At 40.8% G+C, this 26,358-nt stretch overlaps 1 protein-coding gene across 3 annotated transcripts in view; it reads right to left on the bottom strand.

Moving 5' to 3' along the window:
• CARD11 (caspase recruitment domain family member 11) overlaps nucleotides 1–25,672 on the bottom strand; it is a 51,085-nt gene extending 25,413 nt beyond the window's left edge. The window contains exons 1-2 of one of the 3 annotated variants that reach the window (XM_063171740.1): nucleotides 25,547–25,672; nucleotides 19,004–19,130 (exon numbers count right to left, since the gene is read on the bottom strand). In XM_063171740.1, coding sequence (XP_063027810.1) covers nucleotides 19,004–19,016 — 13 coding nt within the window. In that variant the 5' untranslated portion in view covers nucleotides 19,017–19,130; nucleotides 25,547–25,672. Of the gene's footprint in view, nucleotides 1–7,429; nucleotides 7,612–17,397; nucleotides 17,530–19,003; nucleotides 19,559–25,546 lie in introns of those variants that run through there. The other 2 variants (XM_063171741.1, XM_063171742.1) reach the window with 2 other exon arrangements.
• Between the last annotated feature and the right edge of the window lie 686 nt (nucleotides 25,673–26,358).

Genomic DNA, 26,358 nt, shown 5'->3' with positions numbered 1-26,358 from the left:
ATTACACATTCTGGGGGAGACAGCAATCCCCAGAGGGCCAAGAACACCAGGGCAGTTCAATGGGATGCAGAATCATGAGGCAAGGCTGTAGCTAGGGGAAAAATCTCCCTGATCTTATGAACTGCACACTGGTTGGGTGAAATTCTCACTGAATGCCAGTATTTATGTGTGGTAAAAATGACACTGAAGCAACGAGCACAATAAAGGTAAAACAACAGAGAAAAATCTTTACAAAGCAGGTTGTAGTGGGAGGAATGCTAAAGGTGAAAGAGCTTCATCTGAAGTCCTCACACATTCTCATGAACCTTATTCTCCACCATTATTCTGGAAGTAACTGTATTTCACTTCAAAGGTGAATTTAACAAACGCTCCATAATTGGAGAAGCTGGACTTTGGGGAGTAGAAGGCAGTGAAGCAGAAGGTCACACAGAGCCTCAGTCAGCTCACAGCCACAGCATCCACTGCAGCTGAAAAAAGGAAAGTCACAGGCCCTTTAATTTCTGGGAGCGTACCAGGGAACTCAGGGATGGATCTCAGAGTGCAAAAGAAGCACTTGCCCGAATTTCATAAAATGAAAGATATCTTGTAATCTGCAGCGCTGAACCAGAAATTATTGCACACTGTCAGCAGTTCCCTCAGGACATTAGTAAGGGATTTCTCCACTAAATGATTCAAAGGAGAGTTCACTCATCAGCGTAATTCTCAACATGAACACTCTTTTTTTTTTTACCTGACATTAAAAAAAATCTTTATCAAATAGTCCCTTGTGTATGGGCATAATACATCCATACTGTTATTTTGGGGACATAATGTTTAATGGGAAAGTAATAAGTATATTGGATGTGTGGCTAAGAATTTTAAAAGGTTTCTGGTAGCAAGCTCCTGCTAAACACAGTCTATTATAATAAGATGGGAGAAATTACATGTAGTGGAGTGGCCCTTCATGTAGGAATGTCAGACTCTGTCTTTTGCTTCCTTCTTTGGGATTCCACCTTGGAAAAGCCCTGCAGAATCCCATCTAAGCTCTGTCCTAGCAGCCTGTGCTGCCCATCAGCTCCCAGGGATGTGTCCCAGGGCTCACTCCTCCTGTCTGCTCCTTCCTTGTCTTTCTTTGAGGCTTTGGCCAGGCTGCTCTGAGAGCACAACCCCCATGGAGCTGTTCCAGAGAAAATAGCAACGATCAGCTGATATTAGTGCAGAACCCCTCCTACTGAGCAAATAATTATTTGATTTAGTATTTAATATAGTGTTGAATAGGAAACAAAATGCTTGCCATTGGTTGAAATTTTGGTGTGCTGGTCAAAAACCCAGATGTAACAACTGAAGCTCAGTGGGACACTAATATAGGTCTTGTATTACAGGCTTTAATTTTAGAAGTTTTTTAGCAGTACATGCATTTTCCAGGCATTTTATAGTCCTTGTTCCCTGCTTCTGCCCTTCCTCCCTATGATGATATTGCAGAAAAGTTGTTTTCACTTATAAAATTAAAAATGACAGATTTAAAATGTTTTCAAATGTGTAATCACTTATTTAATCTGATCTTTATTGCCATTATCTAATTTGTGATTCCAGCACCTCTTGAGCTGTAAACTAACACATGCAGGAGTTGTGATATGTCATAGAAATACTGTGGCATCCATTACAAATCACAGGTGTGAATTCACAGACTTGGACTGACTTCAATAGACATTAAGCAAAAAAGAAATCAGAAATCACCACAGCAGTTAAAAAATTGCTCTCCTGCTGCTCCTTTCAGTAGTTAGTATACAAAATAGCTTTTAACTGCAAGAAAGCTTAATCCAGTCATAATCTCAGCTAGTTCCATATTTTTCAAAGGTCTCTGTAGATATAGACAAATAAAAGAGAGAATCCTTTTTTACATTAAAAGGAACACTCTGCTCCCCCTGTCTCCTTTTCTCTCTCAGGGACTGTTACACACAAATGAATCGTTCTGGATGTTTGCTGGTTTTTCTGTGGTGTATTTTTCAGCTGAACAAATCACCTTGCAGTTAAAGCTGCTCTCTGTTCTCACTCAGACTCCACACTCTCATATGTCAGTGACACTCTCCACTGATCAAGGGAATAAAGCCTGCAGGCTTCATACCCAGGGGTTCTATAAAGTGCTCATCATCAGGTCACATCTAAAGCTTCATTTTTGGTTTTTGTGCTTTGTTTGATGATGGTGCAGAAATTAACCCTTCAGCTGTTTAATTATTTGCATCCCCGTGCTCTCAATTCCTGCCAGCCTGTCAATACTCAGGAACTGCCATGGAGCAAATGCAGCTTCCAGCTCAGGTTTCTGATTTCCTGATATTCCCTTTGTGAAATATGAAAAAAGGGTTTTCTCTTCATACTGAGAAGAAGAAAAAAGTTTATTTTGGAAAAGGTAATCTATTGTTATGTTTTGGATTTCTGTATTTGTCACAGATGTTTGCAGACTGGCAGTATTTAAAAAGAAACCACAGTACACAAAATGTTTTGCATATTATAAGTTAATAAGAACAGAATTTTATGTTAAATGCTCACTATGAAAGAATTACATATAAATCATCATACTTTAAACCAAAAATAAAGATTAAAACAACACTCTAAAATTGTATATGTAATTATTCTCAGCATTTTGAGGGTGTTGTTGCACATTCTCTTTCCCTGCACATCTCCAGAGTCTGTGGGGCAATGTCTTTTCTCCCTGCAGTGTGCACAGCACCTCACATGACAAAGTGTAACAACTGGGTGATTTTCTCAAAAGCTGCTTGTGTGGATATGTGCAGATTTGCAATATCAGAGAACCACAAAACCACAAAGGGATTTAGAGCTATTTTTACTTTTAGAGGAAAGTCACAGTTTAAAGTGTGATAAGGAAATTATATTCCTTTGCTTAAGGACAGGAGAGCTCTGTGTGCCCTCCAGGCTTTCTGAAATGCTGAATACCAGCAGTTTCCAATTATGTTGGCTGCTCTCTGGATGTTCTGCGGTACTGAAAACCACTTTTAACAGGTTTAAACATTGATAAAGATGACTAAATTTGCTTACCTATCCCTGCAATATTTTTCAATACAGATGTCTAAATCCAGACTCCCAGAGAAAACAAGGCAATGTCTTCCTCTGCCTTTAAGAATTTGCACTTTATATCCTTCCTATCTCCCTCAGTGTCCCCACCTGAAAACAAGGCTGGCCATGGGTATGTTGGTAACTTGTTAATTAGTGACTGCAAAGCACAAGGAACCACTGAGATGGAAAGCCCTGAGAAAAATATTTATTATTAGTGCAGATTTTTTCCTTCAGACTCTGCAGACCTCAGAACACTTTCTGAAGGCAGCAGCTCTGCTGGCTGTATTTCTGGTTTGGGTCATAGTGAATCACATGAAAAGAACCATTCTGTGTATCTCAGAACCCCTTCTTTATACAAGAGATTCAACAATTTTACTTATTTCAACAAAATATAAAAGAAAAAAAAATAGAATAAGAGATACCAAAGTAATAGAAGAGCAAGAAGCTTTAAACACAAAATAGGATTATTTTTGCACAAAAAATGTCTTATTCAATTCAATTGAGTCAATCTTCCCATTCCACACAGCCTACAAAAGAAACTCCAAACACCAGCAGGCTGCAGGGAGGCAAAGCTAGATCTTCAGTAGCTAACATGAGTAGTACTCCCATTTTCTGAACAGAAGAGAGGGAGAAGGAAGAAAAGCAAACCAAATTCCCTAACTGGTTCAGAAAGCTCTGGAAGCATCTTCATCTGGCTTCAGAAGAGAGAAAGAAAATTCCCTTCATTTTTGTAACTATAAGCTCAAAACCCAAGTAAGACAAAAAGAAATTAAGAATTCTATCATGCTACTCTCCCCCCTTCTGTACTTCAGTACTTCTGTACTGTGATTCAGTACTTGTCCCTTCTGAAAAACAAGAAACCCAAACAAACCAAGCAATTGAATAAATCAGAGATTTATGTGTAATCACTATTCCTGTCCTAACAGAAGGGGGTCAGAAGAATTAATACTCTTGGAACTCTCTTTCATTATCGCTTTCTGTCTTTATTTACTTTCCTAAGAACAGATCCATATAAATTCCCATCTCAGAAAAAAGAGGGGTAACTCCTACATAAAGCACAGATCAATTATTGGTGTTGTCAATCAGGACACCCAACAGTTTGCTTAGAATCACCTAAACCTGAAAACACTGTGTGCAACAGACAGACAAATCTTCGGTGCTGCAGGATAACATTGCCCAAGAGCTGAAGAATGACTGAATTGAATTCCACACTTAATGCAGTGAGCTTTTGTGTGCTCTGAAATTGCAAATGAAATTCTATACAATTGCTATTGCTTCCTGGAGGAAAACACTATTTACACATTAAGAACATTGTTTTGCCCGATGCAATATTGTTGCAAAGAGCCCAGTCAGTGCAGCAATGCTCCTTAGGATCCTGTAATGATTTCTGTTTCAGAAAAGGCTGAGATTGGAGCTTTCCCATCTCGCACCCCACCTGCTGGCCGAATCTGCTCTACCTTTTCCTCAAGTCTGGCAGCTTCAGAGCCCCTGAGAGCTCCCATCATCTGATCTCACAGGAAGGAAATGACTCATTGTGCTCAATGGCCAACGGAGAGCAGGTTGTGCTGCCTCCAACATGCAACAGGCAGCATCCAATCAGCTTTGGTTGTAGCACACACATTATTGATCATAAACAAAGACAATGGAAAAATCCTCCTCTGCAAATAGCTGAAACCATGTTTTGACAACTGTCAGTTCTCTGTGTGTCACTATTTCCTACAAACAATTAACCTGCTTCGAGCTCTGGCAATAACACACTGTTTAAACACTACTGAGAGAGGAGCAAATTTTGGGGGTGGATTCATCTCATCATTTTGAATTAGGTATGAATTTAGAATCCAGTTCTTCTTTAGTGGGAAATGCTCTATTCAAAACTCTTCATTCCACCATTTTATACTTCCACCTTGGAATGCTCTCCAAAGACTGGTTTCCAGCCACCCCAGATCACTTGGGTTCCCTCTGAGGTCCATGGAGATAGATTTGTCCACCTGATGTGAATATCTACACTGGTGATTAGATGGGTATTATTCTGTTTTCACATATTGCTTGAGAATTTGATACCCAGGTTTCAGAAACTGTCATACTGCCATTATTGAATGCTAATATGTGTAAAAGTAAATGAGAAATTATATGAACAATGAGAGATGCAGGGGAAAAAAGTGAAGAGGGGAGAGAAAGATGAGAATTGAGGGTGAAAAACGGTGAGGTTAGGGGAAAAGGAAATGTTTAATACGGAACAGGAAAACAAAAAGAAAGTTAGAGAAAGAGGAACTCAACAGAATGAAAGTGAGGAACAAAAGTGAGACAGAAATAAGAATAGGAAAGGCCTTACTAAAGGCAAAGGCAAGGAATGTGGGAATAAATAGGGAAGGACCTGCCACAGATCCTGAAACATTAGGAATCAGTGTTACTTGTGAGCATGCAAATCAAGATAATGGCAGAGTAATTAAAATAAATAATTTACCACAAGACTTCAGTGCATCTATTTTAAAGGATTTGCAAAGTAGCAGTGGAGAGCTGAGTGCCTGACATTTAATAAATGCTTTAATCTGCACATGCTCTGTCCTGTTCCGCATGGTGATGAGGAGGCCAGCAGAAATCGCTGTGCTAACGTGGTACAAATATGTTTATATAGCTGTCCTTCTGTTCTGGAGCTGCAGCTACTGACACAAGCATTTCCTTTCAAGTAATGTGTGCTAAAAGCCAAGATCTAAGAAAGAAGCTGCCGAGGCTCATGAGAATGCTGGTCCAACAAAGCCTCAGAAGTCATTACTAGGTCCCAGGTTAATTTTTCCCTTAGACTGACTCACTTTGTTTTTACAATTAATTATGAGATTCTTGCCAGCACAGGAGGAGGTGGAAGGCACAGCTGGGGGCAAGTCCTGTGTGTTTAGGAGGAGCCTTGAATTAAAAATTCAAGTTGCTCAAAGATGCAAATGGTTTGATGACAGTAGGTTAGGTCCCAGTAAATGTGTGTTTGAATTACAAAAGCCAGCACATTCCTTGGTGCAGAGAGCCAGTGTTTGTGAGGAACCTCCACAGGCTGAGATACACAGAAACCTGCTAAGGACAAAGGTTCATTAACTGGTACATATGAAACTCGAACAACCCTGGCACAGACAGCATGATTCTTATCAGTGCTGTTAACATTTCTCTTCTATTAATACAAGTCACATCAGGAAGGGAAAAAGAGTTGTAGCTCTGCCAAACAAAATTCCTACTTAGTCTGTTTCTTGAAAAAAATTGTCACTTTCTACAAACTCTTACATTACAGAAGTTTAAAAAAATAACAGAGAGAAGAACACTTTCCATCTAGTCAGATAATGACCCTCTGTAGGTGATACTCTCATCTCCAGGCAGCCAAAGGATAACACAGAATCCATTCAAGGAGAGGACTGCACTCACTTGAACCATCTCCAAATTCGGAAACAAGTGACAGTAAATGTGTAGGACATTCTTAAAACAGAAAAGGTCACACTCCATTCTTGAATACTGTCAGATAATCTCACTGTAATTCACCATGGCCCAGGAAAGTTTGAAAATACTATTTCATATAGCAGGCTATATAACGTGGTAGGAAAATAAGGCATAAACGTATATGGAGAATCACAGAATCATGGAATCTTCTGAGTTGGAAGGGACTCACAATGGTCAGCCAGTCCAGTTCCTGGCCCTGCACAGACACCCCAATAATGCCACCCTGTGCACCCCTGGGAACAATGTCCAAAGCTCCTGGAGCTCTGGCAGCTTTGGGGCCATGACCATTCCCTGGGGAGTCTGCTCAGTGCCTGACCAACACCTGAGCAAAAAACTTTTTCCTGATATCCAACCTAAACCTCCCCTGACACAGCTCCAGCAGTTACAGAATCCCACAGCTAGTAAAAACACACAAAATATAAAGAAAGAATAAATAAGAAGCAAACTCTGATAATCCTCCTTTTAAGATCAGCCTTGACAAACTGCTCTAAACACATGAAAAACAACCCCGATGCAAACTGTTTACTGTTTCACAAGAGCAGCATGCACTGATTGTCATGAGAATATTATTTAATTAAATATCTTAAATACTCTGCAAAGGTATAATAGCTCCCATCTAGCTCTGTGAAAGCTTACCTATCTGTATTTAGCTTTTAATTTCCAACAATTTATCCTGTTGGATCAAACACTGGCCAGTCTCCTAAAGGTGATGACTCCCAAGGTTCACACATACATTTTGCTCATTTTAGGTAAATGCATAGGTTATGTAGATAGAACAGGAATCAACACCTTATTACTTTTTGTGACCTCTTTGTAACCATTACTTTAATATAGACCCTGATTTTAAAGAGCAGGCTGCTCTCCTGTAGCTCCACTGCAGCTGGAACAATGTCATACATACCTTACACAACCAACCCCTCACTGGAAGAGGTGAGCTCCACTCCTAGCCACAGTCTGCCACAGTCCTGGGTGCTCTGCTTATTGGCCAAATCCTTGCACCTTGCTCAGAGCTGCAGGAACATCTCAGCCAGCAGCACACAACACACACAGAGGACAACTGGATGCCATTTGATGAGAAAAAACCTACAAAAAATCACAGCAGCCTGGTCTAGGAAGGGTAAACCCTCTCCAGGAATCAGAAGGAGCTTGATATTTTACTCCTTGTACATGGAAATGGTTGTGCTTATTTTATGAATAGATCTTCCCTGCTTGTGCTTTCTGGTCACCTCCTCTTGCTCTGTGCCCTCTCTTTTTTCCCCCGTGTTGTGGGACTGTGACATGCAGCTCCGGAAACCTCCACCCACCACCCTCCCTCTCAGACTCACAGCCTATATATAGCAGGCACAGAGCTGCTGGGGGCTGCCTTACTTCCCTTTTCTTCTGAACAGAGCTTGTGGGTAACTTTCAAATCTGACACTGCTGCTGAGGGAAGTCTTAGAGGAAGTGTTCTCACAGCCACGGGGAGCTGGGGGCTCTGGATGGAACAGCAAGGGGTTGAGGAGGACCTCAAACAGGTCCTTTTTTCCTGCAGAGATCCCAGCTGGGTTTCCTTAGCCATATCCTGCCACCAAAGACCTGCAATTAAGAGCAGGAAAGCAATCTCTGCAGAACAGAGAGACAATTCACTCTCCCTCTTGCAGAAGGGCTCCTGTGAGTCACTTCTGTAGCAATCTAAAGGAAAAATGGTCTGTTTGTACATTGTCTGTCCATTATTTCTGTAGTGGTAATGTCTCCATGACCTTGTCTTGCTGTCTTGGGGAAGAGATAATGCCAAATACTTGGCAATTCTATATTTTCTATGTTCAAAGCACTGCAAGGAGGAATTAAGCATCTTCTGTTGCTCTCTCCATAACTAAGCCCATTGGTCTGATGATAGGGAATAAAATACTGTAAAGCTTTCATGTGGAAAATTTATCCCCAAAGAATTAACTAACCATGGGAAGAGACTAAACTCTGGTCTCATCAGGAAACTCTGGCTGGTTCAGTTCATGGTTAATCTGTATATTTTTTTTTAAAGACCAAAGAAACAAAGTCCTAAAACAGCAATAAATCTGACTATTTGTTTTCACCTAGTGTGGTTCTTGACCATGAGTCAAAGTAAAAAGAAGTATGGGAATTGTAGTGAATTCTCTGCTGACTGTGGAAATAAATATTTGTGAAAATAACAACTGTAAAGTGATGCCAGAATTACATTCCATCTGTGAGCATCCCAGCCTTTAAGGATGGGCAGCTGCTGTTAAAACAACATCTACAAAACCTACCTCAAAAGCAAGACTTGCAGGATTATTTGCACCCAAACCCTGATTTTTAGACGTTTAACAGTACAAAGGGTGGTAACCAACTCAAAATCAGGGGAAGTTTGTTTTATTCTTCCAACTTATGCCTTGAAGCACAACAATTCCTTAGCACAGGCTGACAGCAAAATCATTTGCAGAACGTGCAGAAAAGGCTTTGTTTTAAATGCAGTGTTGCATTTGTGGCTGAGGTGAGGTTACACACAAGATGAGCACAAGCAAACGGCTCCCACGCGTGAGGATTGATTTCCCCTATTTCTCATTCCTGCTCTAGGGCACAGCTCATAATTAGGGTCAGATTTTCGAAGAGCACAGGTGGTATTTAGGCATCAAACTAAATGGCCAGATTTTTGCCAGCCTTGCCTTGGAGTGTGGGATAAGGTGGTGTTATGAATCACAGGGCTGCTGAGCGTTAAGCACTTTTTAAAATCAGGCCTTCTGTACATACTTAAATTAAAGTTGAATGCTTTCAAAAATCTTCTCACAACTGGAACATTCTTCAAATTCTAGGTATTGGAAAAATGGGCCTTTAAAGCTTAGTGAGGTGCTAATTTTTACATGAATAGGGAACTGCTCCCTATAGCACCTATAAATCTGGCTGGCAGCAGTATTTAAGCAGTTCTGGTTCTCTAGTGTTGTATAAACTCTGCAGCAGTGCACATTCCATGGGGAAGAGGGCAGATGCTGTGTGCCAGAGCTTACCTGTGTTAATTCTAAGCTGTGAAATAAATATTTTGCTAGCTAACAGGTAATGACAAACACTGCAGATGCATCAATCTCTTCTCAGCATATTGTCTCCAGCCACAACTGAGATTCTAAGAATTAAATGGAATCTTAAGCTTTGAACCCTCTGAAACATAATAAAAGAAGGGTTCTTTTTACATGACTTTCTACAAGGAACCAAAACAAATTTATTTTTTTTATGCTCAAAAGCTAATACAGTGTAGAAACTGTATGAGGTTTTAGATTAGACTCTCCTTTCATCATTAGTTGCTCTATTTATCTTTTTTTTTCAAAGCCGGTGAGTTCAGCCTTGCAGAATCCATGCTGCTGACTCAGCTAACTGAGCCAAAACTCATAAAAATCTATTTAAAAAGGGTCCAATGATTTTATTTTCTAATCGTAAATATGAAATTTAATTAGCATCTCATTGCTAACGAAGTCACCATGGAAGACAAGACTGAGGAATTAGGCACAGGAGTGGAACATCAAGCATAAGACAAAGCAACAGTTATGTGGGAGCCAGTTTAACTCCTGCTTTTCTCCACTCCTGTTTCAGATTTTTTAAGAATGATGGGCTGTTTTTACAGGTTTCTGGCTCTGACAGCAAGGCCCGTCTCTCCTCTCTGTGGCAGCAATGACTCCATCATGTGAAATACCAAATAACAGCAGATAAGGGTCACTCTGGATTAGAAAAGGAAGCAAGGCAGAGCAAGTTGGATCTGAATTCAAAATCCTGTTTTGTCATAAGCTACTCAGGTCAGCAAGTGTTTCAAATCCTGTAAAAGCAATAGACTCATCAAATGAGAAAAGAACTCTCATTATTCTCCAGGGTACTGCAAACATCAGAAAGATTAAAGGAATGTTTTTAAATGAAGCATATGGAGAATTTAAAAAGCTCTTCAAGTAGGAATGTGTCCAGCCTTTTCATTACTAGCAATTTTAGAAGCTGTGTCCCAGGCTGACATCAGCACTGAGGTCAGCATTATTGGGTGGAATTCTGTCAACTGGGAGCATCCTCTGCCACCTTCTCCGTGATCTCTGGAGAGCTCAGGAGCTCTTGCTCTGGCTTCACTCTCCCAGGTGGGCAGGAGGAGTTCCACAAGTGCCTGTCCCTGCACAGCAGCACAGCCACCTGGGCTGGAGGCAGGGACAGGAGCTCTCCTGGTGCCCCCCTCGGTGCCCCAGTGAGGAAGCACAGAACACAGAACACTCAGGACAGGGGACCATGTCAGCAAATGCTGTGGGACAGCTCTGCAAGGGCTGGGGAACTGAAGTAACCACAAAGCTGTGTGTGCTTTCTCCCCACACTCACACTGACATTGTTCACAGCAATCAGTGTGGGAGGAAGTGTTTACAGGACCTTTCCTGAGAGCGACTAATCATTAATAATTCCTGGATTGCTAGAAGAGCTTCAGCAGTAACTCTGTGAGTGGGCAAGTCCTCTGGGTGCTCTCAATGACAACATTCTCTGGGGTAAAAAGGAGTTGATCAGAGGTGGTCCTGGTTACTTTTATACATCAGGACAGTTTCATATCACTGTTACATTATCAGTCACTTGCAATAGCCAAGAGCCACACCCTGACTTGTAATACCAACACTGACTGGGGCAACACTGCCCACTTTATCACCACTGCTGGTTCTGAGCAGTGGTGGTGTTGAGGTGAACTGAGCAAGGACCAACAGCCTTCTTCAAACAAGGGATGCACAGTCCTTTGAGTGGTGATGGATGTCTCTGTAAATGAGACTTATCCCAGTTCAAATTCCTGAAATAACTCTGTTTCTTTCTAGTATTTATGATGACACTTATTCTAGCAAAGAAAAAAGAGGGAATGAAACTTTCTCACTCCACAGTTGGAGGGTCTGAAAGGGATAATTCTGGTAAAGCATATTTTTAAAGAACAAGGCAAGCTTAAAGCAATGGCCATATGCTCCTTTTGGACTCTTATATGCAAACTTTTAGCACTTAGCCAAAAATATTGCTGTTCCTTTTCAGGACAGAATGCTCCAGCTGGTGGCTCAGAATCCACATTCAACCACTCAGTAGTTTTCCTCTGGAGGAAATAAGGATTGCTGGTTTGGGCAGCAAAAGCTGTTCAGTTTCTCTTGGGCTTGTGTAAGGCCAAATTCAAGGTAGAGCAAATTTCTGGTCTGAGGTTAGAGAGTTCACTGCCTCCACATGAGGAGAGATGAGAGGTGGGCAGGAACCACTTCTAAACACAGACAACATATTGCAGGATGCCAGGATGTGGCATTGCCCAGCCCACAGAAGCTGATGCTCTGAGCTCCCACCAGCACAGCAACCTGGACAACCTGGATTGCTACAAACAGCTGTGTGTGCAGCATTCTCCACAAGAGAAAAGAACTGGAAGAATATCCCAAATGAAAATCTGACTTTGTTTAGAGCATGCTAAAGCACAATGGCCTGTCTGTTTCCAGGCAGGTTTGTTTTCATTTGCTGTGCCTTGTGCATTGCTTCACCTCCCTCTGTCACAAACTGGAGATGAGTGATGCTTTCAGCTCCAATATCTGCTGGACAGAGAGGAATTTGCCAGATGCCTTCTCTCACTTGATGAGACTCCCATGCATGGGCTGGGAATCAGAATCAGAGAGGAGAAGGAAAGGAGATATTGAACAAGACAAGTGAGGGGAGTCAGACTAACAGGTCAGGCTGAGGGGAGGGAGGACTTAGGATGTTCTGTGAGGACCAAAGGAGCAGTAACAAACCACTCTCTGCCTTTTCTCATGCTCTTTCCTCACCATATTTGAATGTTCAAATAATCGTTTCTACTGTTCAGTCCCTTTGTGCAGACTCCACTTGAAGCGCTGATGGCGTTGGCTATTTAACAGGCAAAATTTCTAAATGCATTCAAGATTTCTAATACTATCCTGCTCAAGTAGCTTTGGATTTCTTCCCTATTATCATGTTGCAATGATGCAGTTGTAATGAGTTTACATTTTTCTGCATTGCAGCACATACTACAAGGCATCAGCAGCTTGTCACTGAATCCACAGCCTTTAAAGGGGCATTCAAATTCTGATCACTTCTGCCTCAGACCAAGCATTTTCCAGTTGTTCCTTGCAGGTGGAATATTCTTCCTGATATTGTATTCTCACATAGCTTCTAAGGCCAATCTGGAGGCAGCCCTGCTCTCCCAGGTGTGCAGCCTTGCTGGGCAGTGATTCAGTGAAGGTGCTGCTGTCAATAGTGTTTAATCCAGCAAAACTGCCTGGATGCTGCTCTCAGTATGGATATGGATGAGTCACAAAAACACCATTCTGCAGTGTAACACTCCATATGAAAATATTCAAGTATCACTTTTCCTTCAGGCCACAGACTTGCGGATTAAAAAACCCAACAGATTCAGCCTTTCCAGCCTTTCGGGAAATGTAAAATTCCTTCACTTTTTTTGAACAACTGAAGCAAGAGAAAAACACATTGTTTTCAATCCTGACATAAAAGTTTAAACATTTTTTGTTTCATGCTACTCTGGTATCTTTCAGGGCATAAATTGCTAAAAAAGAGAGAATAAAAGACAGAAGGAAATTAAACCTTCTAAAATAAAATTTGCCAGTCTTGGGTCTTTCTGAAAAATATGTAACTGGAAATACAGGAATATGGTACTGTAAGAATGAAGCACAAAAGATTCCTAAGAATTAAAGATTCTTAAAGAATTAAATTTTGGGACTTATCCTGACTTCCTTTGGCAGGAGCTGTGAAGGAGGAGTAGCAGTATGGGAGCAGGGAAGAATCTTACCTTAAGCTTGTTTTTTTTTCCCCTCAGGAAAAATATCAGCTCAGCAATAGTAAAGAATGTGGGAAAAATTGATGGAATTTTCTATTTTCAGTCATTGCAAATCATTAGCGAAAAGAGTTTGATGATCTCACTAACTACCTCATTATAAACTACAAAAACCATATGGAACGTAAACTACCTTCACATGGTGCTCAGAGACATGATTTAGTGCTGCACTTGGCAGTGGTGGGTTAACAGTTGGACTCAATGACCTTAAAGGTCTTTTCCAACCTAAATAATTCTGCGATTCAGAAAAAGCCAAGCAATGAGATGCAGGAAGCAGATGCTGGATAGACACTGTGACTTGTTATTGTAAAAAACACGAAACTGCCACCAGGGAGGAAAAGTTCTTTTAAATACAGACTCCATGCAATGGACCAGTTTGGTCAGCGAGTACTGCAGGTCACTGGTATTTGGATTGAGTTGTTAAAAGCCAAAAACCTTCAAATGATCTTACAAATGTGATAATTTTACAGTTCATGATCAAAGTTTCAATCATTATTTCCACTGTAGTTTGGAAATGTACTTGGTGTAAAAAGACTTGAAACAGCCTTTGGGTGTTTTCCCAGTTTCATCAGGATTCAGAATCCCCAGAGGGAAATATTTGATAGCTGCCTTTATTAGTGCTTCAAATCTTGGAGGAACTTATTTTTGTGCTCAAATATATTAAATGTATGTAACAACCCATTAAGTATACTCTGACTGATTTCAAGTATGGGCACAGCCAGATTGGAGATGCTTCTACAAGTTTAGAGCTATAAAATTTAAGTGGAAACAATTCTTCAGCTGCTAATGACAACCATGTATGTACTGCTATCATACAGCTTCTTCTGCATGCAGATGGAAGAAATATCCTTATCTCACTTTAAACAGAAACCTTATGCTAGAATTGAGCATCTCAATTACAACCTGAGGAAAACTTTCCAGCAAAACCCAGTGCTCAGACGGCCAGTGGGAATCCTTTCCTTGGCTACACTGAAGCTGATTCCTCCCCTGAACTCCAAAAATCAGGGCTGACTTTACCAAGTACCTGTGTGTAAGGCCAAGCTGGCCTCAGGGACCAGAACAAACACATCCCTTAATGTAACACCAAGTTACTTCACACAGAGAAATTCACTGAGGCAACAATTACTACAAATAACATCACACACACAGCTGTATATACATTTATCCTTTTGACAAAACCAGAATGTTACAGCATTTCATTTGACATTTCTGACAGATTTCCAGTGGGATTTGGCAAATTTCTTTCCTTTTTTTGAGCTGCTAAACAGATTCACTGAAGTAGACAGCATTAGAAAGTAATGCCCCATGCAGCCCTGAAGATAAAATAGGTTTTGTAGGACTAACATAACAGGAATATTCTCCTCACCACATGTTCAGCACTGGGAGCAGACAGTGAACAACATGTTGCCAGTTTTGGGTGCTATTAGTAACGTGTGTTTGCTTTTTGTATATGAAAGCAAAAGTTCTTGCGCAAAAGTTCTTACTTGTGGAAGAGGTTTTACAGCAACTTCTGTGAGCCAGAGAGAAGTTTGATAAGAGGATCCATGTTTACCACTGAAAGAATTTTCTACCAAGGTTGTTGACATAGAAACCAAGAAAGAAAGAAGGATAAATAGAGAAACCTGCAACTGCCTGTTCCAATAAGCCCTTTGCCTCTCGTGACCAAGGAGTAAAGTGTAAACTTATGAGTTTTGTAAGAATGTATAAAAAGCATGCACACTATAATAAAGAGTTTGAAGCCTTCTGAAAATGGAGTGTGTCATTCTGTATTGTCTCCATCTCAACTACAACACTTACTCACTGGTAAAATGTTACATGTAGATCACTAATCTTGGGAGTTCATGTCACTCCCAAACAATTGCCCTTCCTAGAGCCCAAATATTTGGCAGAAGGCTATGAAGGGAGGTGTTTTACATCAAAGTTCAGAGGAGGCTGTGCTTAACTCAGTGTGCAAACCTCAGCCAAGGGAATCCGCTGTCCAGAGCTGGGACACTGTGACAGAGAATCTGGCAGAGCTGCTCTTCTGTCTAACTGCACTTTAAACAGCCTGGCACTGCATTCTCCTCTTGCTTGGGAGGAGCAGCAGTGAGAGGGTGATATAGGGAGAGAATACAGACTGAAGCAGCAGAGACAACGAAGCTTTTATCACTCATTGGATGTGTGCCACAGACACCAATTATATACATTTGACAGCAACCATTATAATTCCAGAGTCCTTGAACAAATCACAAGCAGAAAGGTTACCTTCCTGAAAATGCTCATTGCCATTAAATAAGTGACCCAGACTAGAGGATGAAGGCAGCACTTAAGAAAAAATTTGGGGAAAGGGTAGAGATGGAAAATATTATTACATGTAGACCTGTAAAACCCCATCATTTGTTCTGAAAAAGGAATTGCAGATTCACTGCAGATACTGGATTACAGTGTCTGTGAGTGCAAATCCTACAGACAGCAGTGGCAAAACTGCTGAGACAAAAGACAAAGAATTTTTCTCTCATATAAGGGGTGAGACTTGACCAAACTTGGTGGGGTTTATGGTTTTACCCTTCAGTTTGAAAATCACAAGGCATACTTCCATATTTCTTCTAAAGTTTAGATTGCTTGCTGTGGAGGATACTGCCAAAGAAAGCTGCCATAGGTCAAACTCCACCATCACTTACACAACTTAATGACCATATCTAAGTGAAAGATTTGTATTTCATGAAAGATGCATTTCAATATCAAAGAGAGAGTTAAGCCATCTGCTAACAAGTGGGTAGCTAAGGATCTGTATAAATTTCATCCTCTGTGAGCAATCATCCCATATATCTATCAGATAAAAACTTTTACCAAGCAACTGTACAGAAACCAAGGTCATTTGGTGTATGGCATTCTGGTATCTCCAGCATATCCAGTTATTTGGGATTCACCCTTCTAGAGAAGGTCCAAATTGACTTTAACTGTAAAAGATACAGGGAGGCAGATGGCTCTTCCTTCTCCCCCACACTGAAAGTTTATTAAGAAAGTTTATTACTCAAGTTGATTTAACTCTTAATTAAGAGTTAAATCTAATTGAAAGGAACTATTTGCATAAGAACGGTGAGTCAAACACATGATTCTGAATTTCTGTTCTGGGGTTAGCTCTCTTGGTACAGCAATTTCCTGAGGAGGATAGAAAGTTTCCAGGCTCTTTCCTGCTGAAATTTCTCCTCTGCTAGACACATGATTCAAGAAACTGGACACAGACAAACACAAAAATAAAATTTCTGTCTCCAGGTCCCCTTACAAATGTTACAACACACCTTTAAAATGTCCATTTTTAACTCAACACAAGCGAACTATATGAAGCAAAAGGAAAAGAAGGGAGGAAGAGAGAGAGAGAAGAGAAATTGTCTCAGCCAATTTATTTATGGGAGCCTTTACAAAAAGAACCAGTAATAGGGGCAAAAAATACTGATGAAACAAGGCACAAAATCCAAAAGTTTTGTAGAATGACTCAAAGGAATACAAATGCTGTTCCCATCACAAGATGAGTTGCAACAGAGTAAGAAAGAGTCATATTAGACCTGAATGTATAAAATGAGCGTCTCTTATTTTATTGTTCTAGGCTTTTGCAAGATCCAAAAGGCAAAGATATTTTAATGTAACTGTTTCTGTATTCAGAAGAGAATGCTCACAGCTCAAAGGCCACAGTTTCTAGCTCTGAATCAGAAAGGATATCTTATAATTGCAAACATAAAAATTTAAGCTCCTTTCACTCATAAGGAGATGGACAATTTCAGAAAGTCAGACAGATTGCTAAGAGAATTCTCTCACATAATAATTCTCTTATTAATTCAGCTGAGTTTAATAAGTGAACCTTATTCTGTTCCCAAAAGACCACACCAGAACATCCACAGAAATAAATCTTCAGTCTCAATAGTCCTGCTCAAGAAGGTGAGGCTAAAAAGCTTCATCAAAGAAATGCACTTATTTGTCACATCTGATTCAAAGCATACAAATTTAAGCAAGGAATAATACCAGATATTGTCCTTGGATGCAGTTTTTAGCCATGTCTGATCTTGGTGACTCACCAATATGTCTGGTAGAAAAGACATGAGCTGTTTCCAGATCCTAGGAGCAAAGTTACTGCCACTACAGCATTGGAGATGAGAACCACTACATTTGGGACTTGGAGTCCCATAGGAATCAAAAGGACAAAAACTACATCAGTGTGAGATCAGAAATTCTGCTGTGGGGCAGGAATTCCAGAAGTTTATTAAGTTTAGTAAAAAGATTAATGAACAACTAGAACTATTTTTTACAGTTCTCCAAAGGCATTTTGCATTGTGCTCTCCCATTTTTTCATCTACCTCCAGTCCCACCACTAAGCTCTTTCTCTGCTCAGGTTGCATAGTCTGCAGGGGAAAGAGGAGCTGAGAGACTGCAATACTTCCTCTGGTTTCCCTGCAGACTGGCAGCAGGGATCCTAAAGCAGCAGTGCAAGTCCAGCTGCATCAGCAGTTCCTCCCAGTTTGAATGCAATATAAAGATAAAAACAGATAGAGAAACCTGGTGGAGAGTTGTGGTAAGGAGGTAGGAAGGAGTGGGATGGCAGAAAGAGAAGGGATAGAATACCCAAAGTCAGGGCAGGCTCTATTTGAGAGTGGAAAGCAAGACAAAGGGGTTACAGGTATTAGAAAATGCTGTTTGTGAGACAGAAAGAAACAGAGAGACAGGATGGCAGTGGTTATTTGTTATGAATGACTAAATATGAGTGTGAGCATTGGAAGGAAGCTATGCAAGTGTAAAAGTCTCCTATTTTGGGATGCATTCCCAAAACTTTAAATATGTAAATCCTGCACATGTCCATGGAAGGGAATGAGAGGACTAAGAGATGTGTGTGTGCAAGGACAGCCCAGTGGAGAGGCAGCAGCTCTCACAAAAGGATCTTGCCATGGCAGCAAACACAAAAGAGAGGGGATGGAGCAGGAAGTGGGAGTGCATGTGTGAAGCTGGAGGAACACCAGGAAAGGGGAACACAAGAGCAAGAAGGAACTGACAGAGGGGAGGGAGAGATTAGGAACTTGAGGGACGATGTACAGTCTATTGCACAGGCACAAAAGAAGGTATAGGCAAAGGAAAGGAATGAAGAAGGGAAATATTTGTCACACAGAAAATACTCTTGATTGCATAAAAAGGCATAAAAAGATGGTGAAAAAGATAAGAAGAAATAGAGATGGTTGAGAATAGAAAAAAAGGAAGTGAGAAGAACAAATAAAAAGAGGAAGAAAACTGAATAAGAAAGATTTTTCTAGTTAACAGAAAGCATAAATCTCAGTGAAGAGATTTAAAGAAAGGGCTAGAGCACAACAAACTATGGGTAGAACCAGAAATACTCTGGAGAGCAGTGCTGATGATCAGTCCTTCATCTCCCCTCTCCAGACCTCCATATCAACTCTCTTTCCCCGTGCACATTTGCACCTCCAGCTACAGCCTCTGTGCCTCCCTCAACCCTGGGCTCCAAGGATCGGCGCACGCCGAGTACCAGAGCTGAGGAGGGCAGGGAAAGCACAAATGGAACCATTTTCAAAGAACCTTTTGAATATCAACGCAAAGAAGGTGAAAGTGGAACTTTCAGTGATCAGAGCTGTGGAAGGCAGCAGGGAGGTGAGCTGCTCTGGCAGCTGCTCTCCTTACCTTGGGTGCTCATGAGTGACCGGCTGTCTGGCTGCAGCTGCTGCAGGCTGCACTCTCTACGTCTCTCGCCTCCATGCAATTGTCAGCGTCTCTCCAGGATCCTGGAGAGGTTATTTGTGCACTGCAGCTGTTGAAAAGTAAAGAAAATATAAGGAGTAAAACACCCCCTAGCCCCCAAAGTACAGTAGTTTCAGGAGAATCAGGAATGAAGGAGGTTGGGGCACTGGGGGCAGAACGAGCAAAAAGCCACACAGAAAGTAAGAAAAAGTGTGTCAGAGACTGGGAGGGGCGGAGAAGGAAAATGCAAAGATCTGACAGGAAACCAGACTATAAATCTGCTTCGGGTTGAAAAAAACACATTCTGCTCCCCAGCAATAGGGCCTGTTTGCAAATGACTCTGCAGGCAGGTGACAGCAGAGCCCTGTGACACCAGACAAGCAAATCAGGAGGAACTGCTGCCCCTTCCCCAGGAGGAGCAGTGGGCAGAGGTGGCAGCACTGACGCCCAGCTCAGGCACAAGAAGCAGCCTGTCTGCACTGCCTCACTTCCAGCTGCACACACTGCCAGGGCATGTTTTCCTGGGGCACAAGGAGATGTACTTAATGCCAGTCTGGCTGGTGCTGTGCTCCTCCCAGCACAGGGCAGCAGCCCTGGTGTCTCAGGGCACTTGCTGGTAGAAAGCAGGTGGGAGAGAAAAAAGAATGAAGGAACTGAAGAAAACAGAGTTTCAAGAACAACAGTTCCAGGTAGAAGGAGTTCTGGGTTTTCCCAGATTTCAAAGGTTTTTCATTAAGCATCTATTTTATTAATAGCTCCTTTTGCTGAAAAGGTAGTCAACAAGATTTACTTTATGCATCAGATGATTTTACAGTTGTAGGATGCTTTAAAGAACATGTTTTCCAAAGGGAGTGTTTGCTGACACAAAGAAGCTGCAGTATCTTGTATTGCTTCAATGCTGGATTCCAGGCTTAAGGCCAACATGCAAATCCAGGCCCTGGTGGGTCTCACAGAGGAATTCTTGCTGCAATCAAGAGCCCCCCTGCAGCCAAACCCCCCAGAGCAAAGTCACCCAGTCCCTGCCCTTGCTGTTCTCTGGGTCCTGAAGGACCAGGAGTCACCAGCACTTCTAGAAACATCCTTTGGTGCTCTGCCTCACTGCTGAGGGATCCTGAGCCTGAACCCCTTGGGTGGTGTGCTGGCTCTTGTACAAGGCACAGGTACAGCTCTGCTCCTCACACCCAAGGTTTCACCTTTACACTGGGCAGATGAGCAGAGGTGAAGCCTCACTGGAGTCAGGTCCTGGGTGTGTTAGGGACAGAGAGACCCTTAAAGAAAGGATGAGTAATAAGGATGTCAGTGTGCAAGAGTGACTGCAAAGGTCACCAGTCCAGGTATAAGTGCAAACACATCAAATTACAGGAACAATAACAGGGGTTTCAGCAGAGTCACCCACAGGTTTTGCTGTCTGGATTACCTTCTGCTACCTCATGATTTTTGCAAGGTTCAGTTTTTCTTTCAGGGTGACTAGAAAAAAAACAACTATGTATGTATGGGCATGAATATCTGTTTATTTCCTGACACAAAACAACAGAAATAAAATCAGAAATACTAGAAAAATAAGCATAAGCAACCTACAATTGATAATTTAGGAATGTGTGTGGGGGGAAAGCATGGTGACAGTAGTGGAGGGAGAAAATAAGAAAGGAAAAAGTATTTGGTAGAGAATAAAGAAAAACATAACAAATGGAAAGTAAGTACAAAAGAACAGTGGAAAAACTGTCAAAGGATAGAGCGGCATCAAAGAGCAGAATAGAGGAAGTGAGGTGATACAGTGAAAAGAAGAAATGTAAAGAAAATAGAGAAAACACATGGCTCAAAGTCTTGCTACAATAACACATAAAGTGTTCTTACCAAACTGAAAATCTGAAGCCTGAAAAAATTGTGAGGGTGCTCTGCTCCAATTGTCCCTTATTTTTTCTCTAACTTCACATGTTTGTAACTGCACCTGGACTGGTGAGGGTCTAAGTTTATCCATAGGATCATTCAGAAAGGGATCTGGAAGCAATTCTAGTTTTCTATATCAAGAACTCAAAGATAAAGGAAGGCAGGAATTTCTGTCTCCTGTTGAGCAATAGCAGAACTTTTGCTACCCCCTCTACCAATTATTTTTCCAGTGAGGACTACATTGTGATGTGTTACTTATATTCTTGTGCAACTTTACCAAAATTCACTGCTGAACAAACTTGGAGCTGCATGTGACAAGGTGCAGGAAAACCTCCTGCTTTGAGCACTCAAAAATCTCACCATGTAACAACTGCACAGATGAGGTTCTGCAGTTTCTGACTGGGGGAAAGTCTGTGAAACTTTGGGTTAAAACTGTGAAATAGAGCTACAAGAATGATGGCTTACAATTCTTCCATCAAAACCAATACAAGGCACTTTTGAGTTGAGCTTTCTGCTGCTTTCACAGAGGAAGCTGATTTGTGCATGCAACAGAGGAACCATTTTAAGCACAACCAGAGAAACTAACTCTGCTGGCAGGAGGCTTTGTGGCTTCACTTCAATTTTAAAATCACAGATATTCCACACATAGTTCCTAACCTGAAAGGAAAAACATGTGAAAAATTCAAATCAAAACTCACAAAGTCTCATTACAGCTTTTTCCTTCTCTCCTTGATTTCTTCAGCAAACAAGGTATCAGGCATCACACTCTGAAACTGCCCTACAAGCAAGGGGTTAGGTATCATTTGTTCCTGTTCCTGCTTTTGCTTTGTTTAATGCTGTAGATTACAAACAGATCAAAAACTACAGTAACTGTTTTAAAGAAGATGCCACATTTCCCTGCATTAAAGTGACACCACAGAGATGAAGCAATTATCCAGCAAAACCTGAGCAGCTTTAAGGAATCTATCAGAGAAATCAAAGAACCTAAAATTCTCATAGTCATAAAGGGTTTACTGGCAAACTGAGATTAGCTGAGCAGGATACAGTCATCAATCACAAAGCCACATGTAACTGAGTATCAACTCTCTTTTAAAAGAGTTTAAATCTTAATCCCAGTTTTCAGGTGTAAAAAATTCTCTCAAGCTATAAAAAAGTGTTATAGTGAGGCTGCAGTTCCTCGAGGCTGGCAGACTGCAGTTATGTGTTTCACACAATGTAAGTGTAGAAAATAATTATGTTCTATTAGGCAACCAGAAAACATAAAAAACTTCAGATGTATCACCTAAAATACAGCAAAAAGCTGCAGAGTTTGAACCAGGGGCTTTCCTCACCCAAATTCATGGTCTAGCAGCCTGACTGGTAGTTCTAAACAAGAAATATTCCTTTTTTATTTTTAGTTTTTTGGGGGTGAGAAAAAAGAATTGCCTTAAAAAGATACCCATTCTCTGTCCTCTGATTCTTTTTTTGTAATAATGATAATTTAAGAAATTCCACTGGAACTTTCAGTTTAACAAGCTGTCCAGCTAAGAGTTAACAATAAACAATACTTTTTTTGTTATTGGTGTTTGTTAGGGCTTCTCAGATTTCTTTCATTAAACTTGGTGCAGGAAACAATAAATTGCACTTCTGTTTTCAAAGGAACTCCTCTCACCTGAAACCCCCTGGAAGGACACACCTGGTATGTTTGCTGTCTCCCTCTTTCCCAGAGACTTCAGAAAGAAATGGTATATTTCATTCCTTCCAGTTGGTCTAATTCTGCAGGATCTGAGCCCTGGTGGTACAACCTGAACAAGGCTGCATTTTAAATCCTTTGGTGGTGCTGTACTTTCCCTTCGTCCCTGCTTTTACTTTGGATTCCTTGTATAAAAAGCCAGCAAAATTTCAAGGTAATTCTATTAGGTGATCAAACAGTGGAGAAGATTTTGAATTTTATATATTCCTCCCCGTTTTTGCTGGCCTCCCACACATTTTGCCCATGGGTGACTTTCATACTAGAACATCATTATTGGGGTCTACAGGGAAAGTTTCTCTCCTTTCTCCTTCTGTCTGTCCCACAGGAATCCCATATGCTTCCTATGGGAATAAACTTCCCTTGGTGTAAGGTTCTCCTTGTGCACCACAATTTCTTACAGGAGGTGTTTTTAAAGACATGACTCATCAGCTCTAAGACAGAGCTGAAGCTGCTGCAGAATTTTAAATATCTGCAAACTGAAGAGTTAAAAAAATCAGCATTTGGAAGTACAAAACACTAAATTGTCCAGCCCTTAATCTGCTCCTCCTTTTTCTTCTGTTCCCTGCCCCTCCCAAGAGAGCCATCCCAGCCCATGAGGAGACTGCCCTTGACTCCTTATCAGTGTAACAGTCCTGAAAATCCCTGGATACCAGAAAGGCATTTCACAAACTACTGATTTGAGAACTTATATATTGCATTTCTCCTGCATGCCTGAGCACAGCAGCACCGTATATATTGTTAACACAACCCTTCCAACTCCTTAGAGCAGAGAAACAGAAGTATTAAATATTTTCCCCGTTTTACATATTTTATGTTATCAGCCTTGCTCAACTATCCTTAGAGACTATCACTCTTACTTAAGGATGCTCACAATTTATCATTTTTCTCTGGAGATCTGACTTCCAGAACAGAAGTATTTCCCTATTCAATTCACCAGCCTGTGCATAAGCAGCTGTTAGTGTTCATCTGCCTTTTCTAGGCATTAACATCAAAAATGCCCCTTGATCTTAAAAAGTGACACACAGTGTGGTTTCTTTAACACCTTTGGGGGTAATGGTTTAAATCCAGCAGGGAAATGTTCTCATCTATAGGTTTATGATACACATTTAAACAGTGTTTCAATTGCCTCAACTATGAAATAAGATGACAGCCAAACATATATCAGAGGGGAACAGAGAGCATAAAATTCCCTCTTTCATTTGACAGTGTGGGGCTTACATGGTTTTGCACAAAATGTACAGTCCCTGTCAAGTTTGACAGTATTATGGGATCTATCCCAGTCACCTGTCAGCATATTCACCCAGTGTGGAAAATTTGGGCTCCAATCCATTCTGGGATCTGGGTTCACAATCCATGGCACAAAAGACCAGCCCTGCACTGAAGTAAAGAACCCAGACCTCGGGTTTTGATAGGAAAAAGGGGAATAGCTTTAAGCTGAAAGAGGGTAGATTTAGATGGGATATTGGGAAGAAATTCCTCCCTGTGAGGGTAGTAAGGCCCTGGCTCAGGTTGTCCAGAGAAGCTGTGGCTGTCCCATCCCTGGAATTGTTCCAGACCATGTTGGGCAGGGCTTGGAGCAGCCTGGGATAGTGGGAGGTGTCTGTCCGTGGCAGAGGGTGGAACACGATGTGCTTTAAGGTCTCCAACCCAAAGCAGTCAGGGATTCTACAGCTCTGGGATTCTATGACAAATTCTGCCCCTTCTTGAAGCCAAAGGGAGGAAAGCTCCAGATTCTCTGATGCTCTCTCCAGAAGAGTCAGAGTTAATGGAGTTCTTATTCCACCTGTTCTCTTTCCCTTACACTTACATGATTCATCAAAATTGGGCATGAGCCATAGCTCAGGTGCTTGTGCTTTTCCATATGTTCTTAATTACACGTCCACAGGGCTTAAAATCCAAGGATCTTTAAACCTTCCAGACAAATGATTTAGTTTCACAGCAATCAATGAGTTATATATTCATATCCATCCTTAGTGGATGATGAGACGAAGTATTGGAGAGGTAAAAATGGAATATTTCCTCTCCCATACAAGTGGTAAAAATAGTTCTTTCACATAGTTCAATATTTTGGTGTATTTAAAAAAAAGCAAAAAACAACAATGCCACAACAACTGAAAAAATTTGAGATCAAGGCAGACACTTCTAAACCAATATTTTTTTCTTAAACTAAAGAGGGACAGGAATAAATTCAACCACTATTATTGAAAAAAAAAAAAAAAAGCATTGATAGACTTCAGATCATTGTCACCACAACAAATACTGGAAAAAATTATTTTAGTTCAACAACTTCTGTTAAAATTTTTTTCTAAAGAAATTAATCAGTCTCATATCTCACCTTTTGCTTAAAGCACAAAGTCATCTTTCCCCATTTATGTGATAGTAGCACTGTCAATATCTATTCTGAATATTAGACTGAAGGACTTAACATATCTGGAATCTAAAGGATAATCTATCAAACTTGAAATTTAGTAGATGCCAGGAGAGGTGAGTTACTTGTTTTTGTTTGTTTGTTTTAAATTGGGAATGTTTCTTGTCTTCTTTATAGGTCAGCATTTATTCCAATTAAAAGTATGCATATTTTAATAGAGACAAATTAAAAATAACTGCACAACTTTAATGGCTTACATTTTTCAACATTTTATCTTTTTGAATCTATACAGATTCTTTGAAAGGTCAGGAGGAGGAAAACTTGTGCTGAGAGCATGAAGATACCACACAGAAATAGCAATGTTAGGGTTAATTAATAATATGAACAATGTAATTTCTAAACCAAGAGTTATATATTAATCCACATAGTTTGAATGGCAAGGGGAAATTTCCACAGTTTAAATATCCAGGGAATACAAGTGGAAGTTAAGGTTTTTTACCTTTCATTACAGGTCTTCTGCATCCACCATGATTCACAGAATCTACCAGTGCTTCTCCCCTGTAAATAGAACCACAACACCTTTGAACTTGAAACGATTACATAAATGTGTCAAAACCAGAGTACATCATCAGTACACCCTAGAAAAGCAAGAATTCCTGTATTGAGTCACACCAAAGATCCAGCTCTGCCAGAGAACAGCAACTGCATGCTCCCAAAGCTGGGAGCTGGAGCCATCCTCATGTAAATGCAGCTCCACTGCAGGAACAGAGCTGGGTCATTACAGAGAACAGAGATAAGCTTATGAAACAGGAATTTGCCAAAAGCAACTTGGGCTAAGTTAGTAATTTGATGGAAAAGTTATCAGATCCCAGGGGTCAGACTGAGATATTACCATGTTATGCCTTATTTCTCCTTATTGTTTCCCTTAAATAGAACAAGCTTTAGCCAACATCACATTCAGAGTTATTCTGCCAAAACATCAATGATCATTTCTGAAAGCAGAGGATCCTGAGGCAGGCTAGGAACATATAATGTTTTCCAAGCAAGAGAAAGAGGGCAGAAGCAGCAGGTAGTGGAGAGTTCTTGAGAGGTTTTTAACACCCTGTGAGACTGAACTGGCCCCTGTGACTGAGCTGACAGAAATCTTGATGTCCCACTTGATCAGTATGGGATTTTTTATGACTTGCTACTTATAAATTATTTTTTCATCTTTGGATGTATCTGTTATCCCAAGAGCTCATGTTCATTTTCTATTTAACTGTGTAGTTCCCAAGGGAAGGACTCTGAGCATTCCTGTAGAAGAGTTCTTAG

This window comes from Melospiza melodia, chromosome 18 (genome assembly GCF_035770615.1).
Source record: "Melospiza melodia melodia isolate bMelMel2 chromosome 18, bMelMel2.pri, whole genome shotgun sequence".
NCBI classification, from domain to species: Eukaryota; Metazoa; Chordata; class Aves; order Passeriformes; family Passerellidae; genus Melospiza; species Melospiza melodia.
This window is presented reverse-complemented; position numbering and strand designations above follow the sequence as displayed.